Source organism: Vigna unguiculata, chromosome 10 (assembly GCF_004118075.2).
Source record: "Vigna unguiculata cultivar IT97K-499-35 chromosome 10, ASM411807v1, whole genome shotgun sequence".
NCBI classification, from domain to species: Eukaryota; Viridiplantae; Streptophyta; class Magnoliopsida; order Fabales; family Fabaceae; genus Vigna; species Vigna unguiculata.
In genome coordinates, this window is record NC_040288.1 from 35,976,782 (window position 1) to 35,986,517 (window position 9,736).

General features: G+C 33.7%; 2 protein-coding genes across 3 annotated transcripts; one reads left to right on the forward strand and one right to left on the reverse strand.

Annotated features, from left to right (window-relative positions):
- Nucleotides 1-1,818: 1,818 nt before the first annotated feature.
- On the forward strand, nt 1,819-5,042 carry LOC114166618 (probable serine/threonine-protein kinase gdt4). Of its 2 annotated transcripts, XM_028051369.1 has the most exons (3): nt 1,819-2,000; nt 2,096-4,012; nt 4,761-5,042. In XM_028051369.1, the coding sequence occupies exons 2-3, from the start codon at nt 2,116-2,118 to the stop codon at nt 4,901-4,903; spliced, it is 2,040 nt and encodes a 679-aa protein (XP_027907170.1). In that variant the 5' UTR covers nt 1,819-2,000; nt 2,096-2,115; the 3' UTR covers nt 4,904-5,042. The 2 variants fall into 2 exon arrangements, with proteins under 2 accessions (XP_027907170.1, XP_027907169.1); XM_028051368.1 differs by having other exon boundaries at nt 1,819-4,012.
- Nucleotides 5,043-5,255: 213 nt separating this feature from the next.
- LOC114166619 (protein SUPPRESSOR OF PHYA-105 1-like) lies at nt 5,256-9,736 on the reverse strand. Its single transcript, XM_028051370.1, has 6 exons — nt 9,301-9,736; nt 7,325-8,162; nt 7,022-7,168; nt 6,543-6,860; nt 6,401-6,460; nt 5,256-6,215 (listed from the first exon to the last, which is right to left on the reverse strand). Exons 1-6 carry the CDS (start codon nt 9,663-9,665, stop codon nt 6,033-6,035), a joined length of 1,911 nt encoding a protein of 636 aa, XP_027907171.1. The 5' UTR covers nt 9,666-9,736; the 3' UTR covers nt 5,256-6,032.

Here is a 9,736-nt window from a genome sequence, read left to right on the forward strand (position 1 = left end):
ACTATGATAAATGCATGCAGCCTTTAGAAAAGACATCTTAAAGTGAGGGCAATTCCCTCTTTATTATTACTTTCTGAATTTTGCAAGAATATTCCAAAATACCATTGAAGGATTTTCATGGATTGTTGAAACATCTTCCCAAAATTTTAGTTATGTTGCGTGGCTTTGTCCGAATTGTTGCCTCGCTAGGGAATCTTTCTTCTGTATGCTATGCAAGATTCAAATATTGCATAATCACAATTTTATGCTTCAATAGCATAGCATAACATTGTAAACTATTCATTCCTAATATGGACAAATAATCTCTACCACTTTGAATAACTAGCAATCAACCAATATTGAATTTTGTTTATTCAATGTTTAGGACACCAAGCACTAAGCTAAATAGGACCATGTTAAAAAATGTAAATGTGAATTTATATATAAGCTTCCTCAAAATAATGAACAATATAATTAAAAAATTTAAAACTATTATAAAAAAATTGTGTTTATATAATCTTTAATAATTTGCTTTCTGAAAACGTTTATCAATGAAAATTGAATTTGTAACCTTAGGTCCAAAACCAAAACACTCACTACTAGACTAAAAGATATATTTGATAATCAAAATATAACTTTTTTTTTATGTAAGAGCATAATAATTCAAGTATCACGATTCAATTGTGATTTGGCCTATATGACCTTCGTCATAACAATTGATGCACCATACAGTAAATTAAGGTAACTATTTCAGTAATTTTAGATTTTTTTTTTCTGAAAATCAATCACTCATTTCTTTTACGGAAAACATTTTTCAGAAGCTTTTGATGGGGTGAGAGGTGAAATATGATGGGACACAGGAAGCTTTAGCCAAAATTTAATTATTTTTGGACTACGTGATGGTAAACTAAAATACTTAAAGTTAATTACCTGTAATTTTAAATATGTGATCTAAATTATCCACACTTTTAAATACCGTTGTCTAAAATATACACAATTTTAATTATGGTTTAAACTATCCACGTATTAACAATTATTGCCTACAACTATTATACATTTTCTATAAAACATAAAGGGCATCATTTTTACTATACACTTTAGGTTAAAGACAAATAAAATTCAGTATATTCCTGTTTTAGACGATGATATTTAAGCCATTGTAAGTGTTTGCTTATCTATAAAATGGTGTAATGTATATCACAGTTCCCGGTAGAGTTCAGTTTGTCACATAAGAAATATTGCACACGTTAGGAAAGAGTTTTTAAATCACTTGCATAAAGTGAGAATGTTTTACATAAGTTACATAAAAAGTTGGACGAAATATTTTATAATTTAGTTTTATGAACAAAAATACAATTTTTATATTAGTTTAAAAATAAAAAACATATTTAACTTTAAAAAATATATTTATACAATTTCTTTTAACTCTAATATTTAATCTACCACGCCAATGAAAAAAGACCAATTTTTTTTTTTTCATACCTGTTTATCTTTTACACTCATTGTTTTTTATCTTATTTATTTTTTCCTATAAATTTACTTCCATCACCCTCAGTTTACAACAGTTCATATTATCAAGAGACATGTGTTAACTCGAGAGTAGGTAGAAACAAAGAATTGGTCATTTTAAAGAAACCAGACAGATCCTTTAAACTCGCGGGAACACTGTCACCCCACATAATCCATCACAATCAAGCTCATCAACATTCTAATCTTGTACCATAACTCATGGTTAATATTACAAAGTTAAACATTTTACCAATTTTTTTCATTTTTCACTTTTAGGTTTTGGTTCTAGGAGAGTTGGTTGCATCACCACTTGCATAGAAAACACAGAACTCAGTTTTTGTTCCTATTTTTTATTTTTATTTAATAAAATCTTGGAAGGAAGGAATTCTGCTTTAGTTTATGTACAGTTTTGATGGTGCTTCAATCTGCATAAGCATTACAGAAGAAGGAGCTTGTGATCTCAATCTCCTTCTTTGCTTTCATTTTGTATTGCTCACCACCATTCTTATCTGGTTAGAATCTAAAAACTCATTGATGAATACATAGGTTTTTCAATGTGAATGAATTGAATTCATATTTCTAATTCATCTCTCCTCTTTCTTTTCAGGGTTTATTCTAGGTCAAATTATGGAACAATTTAGGCAAATTGGGGAGGCACTGGGGGCTTTGAAATCTGTGATGGTATTCCGGGAGAACATTCAAATAAATCAGAGGCAATGTTCTCTGCTGTTTGATGTGTTCAACTCTGCATATGAGTGTATTGCAGATGAGATTACACAGAACCTGCAATTTGAAGAGAAGAATGTGAAGTGGAAGATTTTAGAGCAACCCCTGAGGGAGATCCATAAAATTTTCAGAGAAGGTGAAACATACATTAGGCAATGCATGGAAACAAAGGATTGGTGGGCGAAAGCCATTACCTTGTGCCACAACACAGATTGTGTTGAGTTTCACATACACAATCTGCTTTGTTGCATGCCGGTAGTAATTGAAGCTATAGAGTCTGCAGGAGAAACATCAGGGTTGGATCAAGAGGAGATGCAAAGGAAGAAGTACATAAACTCTAACAAATACAAGAAAGAGTATAGAGACATGAAGCTTTTCCAATGGAAATTTGGGAAGCAGTACCTCATCACTCAGGACTTGTGCAACCGTTATGATAGTGTTTGGAAGGAAGATAGATGGTTCCTTTACAACAAAATCCTAGAAAAGAAAGTGGAAGGTGTGACAAAGTATGAGAAAAAATTGATAGATTTGCTTCTGAGAAATTTGGAAATAGCAGAATCAGTAGCAGGGAGGCTCCTTCCGAGCTCAATATTGGTTGGATCTAAGGACTTTCAGGTGAGGAGAAGAATGGGGAATGCGAGCCAGTACAAGGAGATTTCGTGGTTAGGTGAAAGCTTTGTGATAAGACATTTTACTGGGGACATTGAAGCTTTGCAACCTGAGATCATAGACCTTTTATCTCTTTCCCATCCAAATATAATGGACTGCCATGGTGGTTTTACTGATGAGGAGAAGAAAGAGTGTTTTTTGCTGATGGAACTCATGAGCAAAACACTTTCCACCCACATCAAAGAGATTCACGGTCCAAGAAGGCGAATACCGTTCTTGCTTCACGTAGCAATTGATATCATGCTTCAGATTTCCAGAGGAATGGAGTATTTGCATTCAAAGAAAGTGTATCATGGAGAACTAAACCCTTCAAGCATTCTTGTTAAGCCTAGAAGTGCATCCCCAGAGGGTTACTTGCACACCAAGGTAACTGGATTTGGACTAACTTCTGTGAAGGATTTGAATCAGAAAGGGAACACAAATCAGAATGGAACTCCCCCATTCATCTGGTACTCTCCTGAAGTACTTGAGCAGGAAAACTCAGGAGGCACACCAAACTCCAAGTACACAGAGAAATCTGATGTATACAGTTTTGGAATGGTTTGCTTTGAGCTTCTAACTGGCAAAGTCCCTTTTGAAGATAGTCATCTCCAAGGGGAGAAAATGAGCAGAAACATAAGGGCAGGAGAGAGGCCACTTTTCCCACTTAATTCACCCAAATATGTCATAAACTTGACAAAGAGATGTTGGCATATTGATCCACATCAACGTCCAAGCTTTTCTACCATATGTAGAGTTCTTCGCCATATAAAAAGATTTCTTATTATGAATCCTGGTTACAGTACTCAGCCAGAACCACCAGTGCCATCACTAGATTATTGTGATGTAGAGTCACTGCTTCTGAAGAAGTTTCCTTCTTGGGGAAGTTCTGAACCTGCACCAGTATCAATAATCCCATTTCAAATGTTTTCCTATCAAGTTGTTGAACGAGAAAAAATAACTGCATGCTGTAAGGATAACTATGAGTCTGGAAGTGATGCTTCAGCTTGTGGTGATGAACTTGTTACTTCAGGGGATGAACCGTTTCCATCCACAGCTGAAAGGAAGTCTTTGCTTGGAAATGATATTATGAACAGAAAAATTATTTTGACCAGGAAATCTCTTGATTTGAAGCTCACCAAACAACCAGGTTGCCTTCTGAACCTTCTCGTTGTTGTTATTCATGCAATTATAAAATGCAGCAGTTGATGATTTTAAAGAGCTAATGAAACTTCCTGCTATCATCAACAATGTTTTATCCTGTTATGGCATGTTTGTGAATTTCTTTTTCATTAATCAAAATCTTAAGTTGCAAACTCCTGCAAGCTAAGGATACAAAAATGCCTGCTTGCTTGGAAGAAACCAAGGAAATTACAGAAGTATTCTAGCCATAATAGATTACTATTTCTAACAACATGTGTACATTGTTTGAGAAAATTTTCATGTCAGAACGATTTAGAAATCTTGTTTTTTTATATTACACACACAAAAGCCAAAGCACACTTTTGAATAAAATTTATCAAGAGGTTGAAATACCAGTTCATCACATTAAGGGTGAGTTTGGCTTTTCATTTTGAACCTGCAACTAAACAAGTTTGATCACACAAGTGGTAGAGAGTATGCAAGACACACAGCAAAAGTGTGAAATTGGGAGGAAGGTTGAATAAGATATGATCTTTTTTTTTAAATACTTTTGGAAAATATTTTAGAAAACAGTTTTTAGAACCAAAAGGTAGGAAGAAAATCAAATGATGTGAATCCTACTTCCTATTTAGTGAAAACATTTGTCAAACATAAACCTGTCTTCAACAGGAAAAAGAGGAGGGTGTTAAGGAAGAGGAGCTTCACTTTTATATCATTGCTAATTGTTTCTGAACTTGATGTGTTTTTGAATGCAGGTACAACGAAAGGGAGAACAGCAAGACCTCCACAAATGTCCCCTCGTGCAAGTATGAGAATTCCATCAGAGAACCATATATCAAGTTCAAGGGCAATAAGAAGAGTATCTTCTGGTCATGTCTCAGACTCTGAGCTTTCTTAGATCACAGAATGGATTCACATTTTATTCTGACTTCAGACACCAAGCAGATACTTATAAACTCGAGACTCTTCTCATTTGCAAGGATGGATTCACATAATTAACTTAAGTAGATTAAATTAATGTATTTTTGACCTGAGTAGTTTGTGAAAAAGGATAGGAACAGCACTCCTTGTATTCATGCCACAGCAAAATGTCTCATTAATGCATGAAAACTTTTTTTCCACCTTTTCTTTATCCTTAGTAACTGGGTGGAAATAGAACCTGGAGATTCAAATCTACCAAACTGGCACTGGAAGCATCTTTTGAACATATAACAGAAAACTAAAACATGATGTATAGAAGGTTTCAGTAGTTCTGCCTTAACTTTTGCACAATTTTCATAGACGGTGTAAATTTAATATTTGAACCAGAACCATTATTACAACTACACTTAGTTTTTGCAAGCAAAATAGTAATGCACAGCATAGATCACATCCTGTAGTTTTCTGATAAACTAAAAGTGATTTGGAAGTTAAAGTAACAAGAATGTATCTCTGCGCTGCATCATCCAGATCTGCTTTAGTAATATATCCCTCACTTGCTTAACAGACTGCAGTCTCAGGAGCTTGGATGTGTAGGAGCAAGAAGTTATGCTGTAAAACAACATTTTTGTATAAGATTCAAGTTCAATCAAACTTTCAGGTCTGTCTGGTGCCCCTAGATTGTTGATTTGTGAATATGCCATTGATGCGAAGTTTCTGAAGGAAAAACTTCTGCTTTGTACTATGGAGGGTGCTATATACAGATGTAATGATGAATCAGAAGAAACCTCTAGTCATGTGTGATACTGATATTTGAGAGAGACTTGCATGCTCCAGCTTCACCACTGCTTCAGTTCAAATTCCTTTGTACATGCTATATACAATTTTGGTTCAGCCTTTTTTGTATCAGATTTTAAAAAGGTTATCCTCATATCATTTTGTAGAAAACTAGCTCCAGAAAATGATCAAAGCATGAAAAATAAACACACACTTTTGCTCAGAAGCAAATTATTCCTCATAATTCATTGAAACCTGAACCAAAAACTAGTCTGAGAGTTCATCTCAAGTGAAATGAATCCTTTTAAGGCTTCAGTGTCAACCAGAGTCTGTCAGACCATCTGCAATAGTTTAACAATTCCAACTGAGTTGGCGGCCACAAGCATGTCAGACTTCTTTCTCCAGCAAACACTAGAAACGAACCCTCCATTACGTGGATCATCAGAAATGGGATCAATTGGCTCAAATTTATGAGTAGCAATTGGCACTAGAAGTGATTTGTGATAACAGTATACCTGAAAGGGATACATGTTTAAAATGAATTAGAATTTGTATCTTGGTAATCTCACTGGAAAAATTTATTAAGAAAAAGCAAAGTCCCATATTATCATTAGCATGGTGTAGATCTGAATCACCTCACCTTTTCAACTGTCTTAATTGTAAGAATGAATTGTATGATACTCATTAATCAAAATTATACCTCATTAGATTCTGAACCACATGCAATGTATCCATCAGAAACAGATAATCCCACGAAATTCTGGAGAAGAATTTGAACAACGAACAAATTACAAAACATCAAAGAAGACAAAAAGTATGGTAAAATGTGGCAAGAAATCAACCTTTTTATTTCTATGTCCTTTAAAGGTTAAGGCACAAGCATCAGAAGACAAAGCAGAAGAACTGGTTTTCTTCAGGTCCCAAAGCTTCAAAGAGTTGTCAGTGGAAGCTGTGACAACTGTTTCAGCATCTATAAATTTTACATAGCTCACAGCTTTCCCATGACCAGCTAGTGAGCACCAAGGGATTCTAGTGTGACGAAGATCATAACCATAAACCTTGTGATCAGCTGATCCAAAAAATAAAAGATTTTTTGATGGAGGAGAGAACTGAACACAGCATATATTGGCAACCATAGTGATAGTTTCCACAGAATTTCTCTACAACCAAAAAAAGTTTAGACCATTATCACACAATGTGAAGCACAGACATTCATTCTTTCTTTCTATGACATATTCTTGTTTCTTTTCACATTAATCTTGTTTTATGTTACAGGCAAAGGGCAAAACAAGATGAAAAATATGCATATAAAAAAGCATACCTCGTTAATATTCCAAACTTTGACAGAACCGTCATCACTTCCACTAGCAAACATTTTTGGGTCTGACAGAGAAATGTCAACAGACCAAGCTCTCTTTTCGTGCTCTATGTATTGAGATAAAAGCTGACCAGTGCCTGCATCCCACATCTGAGTTCATCCATTCATGTTATATCAGTAATGTCAAATGTCAAGTAGTGAAAACAGTAAAAACAATGATAGAATGAGTATGAATGAAAAAAAGGACATGACTAACATTGATTTTCTCTCATCAACTATAGCATTATTGTTTCAAGAATTACACACCTTTATCTCACCATCATAGTCAGCAGATGCCAGATGATTTTGTATGCAAGTGTTCCAGCACACACTACTAATCTTTGATTGATTTGACATCTCAACTACTACTGGGTACTGGATGTCATCAGAATCACTTGAAATAGCACTACTCAGTTCAAAAATCTTGATTTTCGTTGAAATTCCTCCTGTTGCAATGTAATCTTCATCACGGTCAAAACTTAAACCACAGATTATATTTCCATCACTATTTTCTAATCTGCCACACTCTTCAAACTTGCTGTAACGAGCAAACTTGCATAAACCTTCACAGAATGATTCTAGACAAGCAACAGAACTCTGAATTCTTCTTGGCTCCTTATTATCAACATTCTCTACATGCCTCCATTCACTTTCCATCACATTTTTATCATTGCTTGAAACAGATGAAGCCTCTTTTGGTAGAACTCTGGATCTTGCGGCAAAGTATGAACTCTCTAGCTCATTTATATTACTCATTAATCTTTCTTCATCCACAAATGGCCTTCGAATCATTTTTCCAATGTCTGAATTGGAAGAATCTTGAGAGTGTACATCGTTTCCTCTCAATTTAGGGTTTTTCATTGGTGCCAAAGGAAACACTGAATCTGTCCCAAGTGAGTAGCTTCTTTCTACCTCCTTAATATCTTCATTCAAGAAATTCAGCACTTTTTCCAACTTGGCTGCCTGTTTCTTCTTTTCTTCTCTGAGTGAAATTAGAAAATGTATTAAAATCTCTGTTTCAGCCTCATTGTCAGATACTCCAGCTTCATCATCTTCAGAATTTGATTCTTCTGGTTCACATACAAGTTCAGATTCTGTAATCTTCCTGTTATACACAAGGAAAATTATAAAAATTATGGAAGAAACATGATGCCCCTTCAACATGTTATCAACAATCCTTTAGCTATGTGATTATTTGAACATATTAAGGAAAGAAAATAGTATGTGTTGTTTTTCTGATCAGGTATTTTCATTTACAGAGCCAAGAAGTTCAAAGATGGTAATAGCACTTTCATGTCCTTAACTGAGGAAATGAAACTAATAAAACATGCAGTAATCAGCAATCTGTTTCCAAAGTCACATGCAACAAAACAGATACTTGACCAAGTTTTATGGATCTTAATAGAAACACTACAGGGTGATTTACAGAAGGAAAAGTTTCAATTTTTCAAAAAATCTATGGTTTGGGAAATATGTTTCTACTTAAAATAGCATTAATTTTCTTCAGAAAAGATTTTTAGTCAAGTTTCTTACCCAAATATTTTATGAGATAGTTCAGAATACAAGGATATGTTTGCATATTGAATTTTTTCATATAAATTTTAGGATTTAATGCATCATTATTCATGACATATTTATTTTATAGTCCTTACTTTCATAAATAAATAACAAAAAATAATTTTCTTACTGAAAGACAAAATACCAACTTTGAAAACTTTAATATATTTTACTACCATCGTATTTTGTTTCAAAATTTTATTTACATTTCTTAACATAATCTTAATATAATATTTAAAATATGGAATTTTTTTAATTTTTAATTAATTTAATTCTTTATTTTTATAAATACATCATTTTAATTTTTTTAATTAAATTTTAAATTTTATTAAATTTATTCACATTTTAAATGTATTTTTTAAATATATTTTATGATAATATTTAAATTTTTTATTTTATTTTTCATATTTTTGTGAATCTAAATATTATTATAAAATATTTAAAAATGTTAAATAAATTTAAAATATTTAAATTTATAAATACATTTAAAATATTAAATAAATTAAATAAAATTTTATAAAAAAAATTAAATTCATAAAATTTTTAAATAAAGAATTAAAATGGTATAAATTTTTTAAATAAAAAATTAAATTAGTATAAAGTTATGAAAATAAAAATTATTTAAAAAGAAAACGTCAGCTATAAATTTTCTTTAAATTTATAATAAAAATTTTAAATAGTAAAACCCTCTCGGCGAGCAGAGTTGTTGTTCTTCGTCGTCCACCGCCGCCTTCGAGGCTTTTCGCGCCAGCAGGGGCTGTAGCTCCGGCGACTCCATGGTGTTCCCCGCTTTCCGACAGGCGGCGGCGGCGGCATCATCGCAGTGAAAGAGGTTGACGGTGGGGTCAGCGAAGAAGGTCTTGCGTCTGCGGAGACAGTAGTAAAGGGCAGAGAGGGCAGTTAAGATAAGGAGGAGGATAAGGGCGCAGACGGCGGCGATTACGGCGACGGCAAGGGGGTTGGCGGCGGAGGCTGATGTGGGGCGGAAGGGTTGGTTGAGGAGGGTTCTACTGGTGAGTGTAGAAGTGGTTGGGTGCAGCAACTTCCACATTGTGTTTGCTTCAGTAAGAAAAGAAAAAGAGTTTTTAAGAGTGATGAATGTGTGTTAGAAATAATGAATCA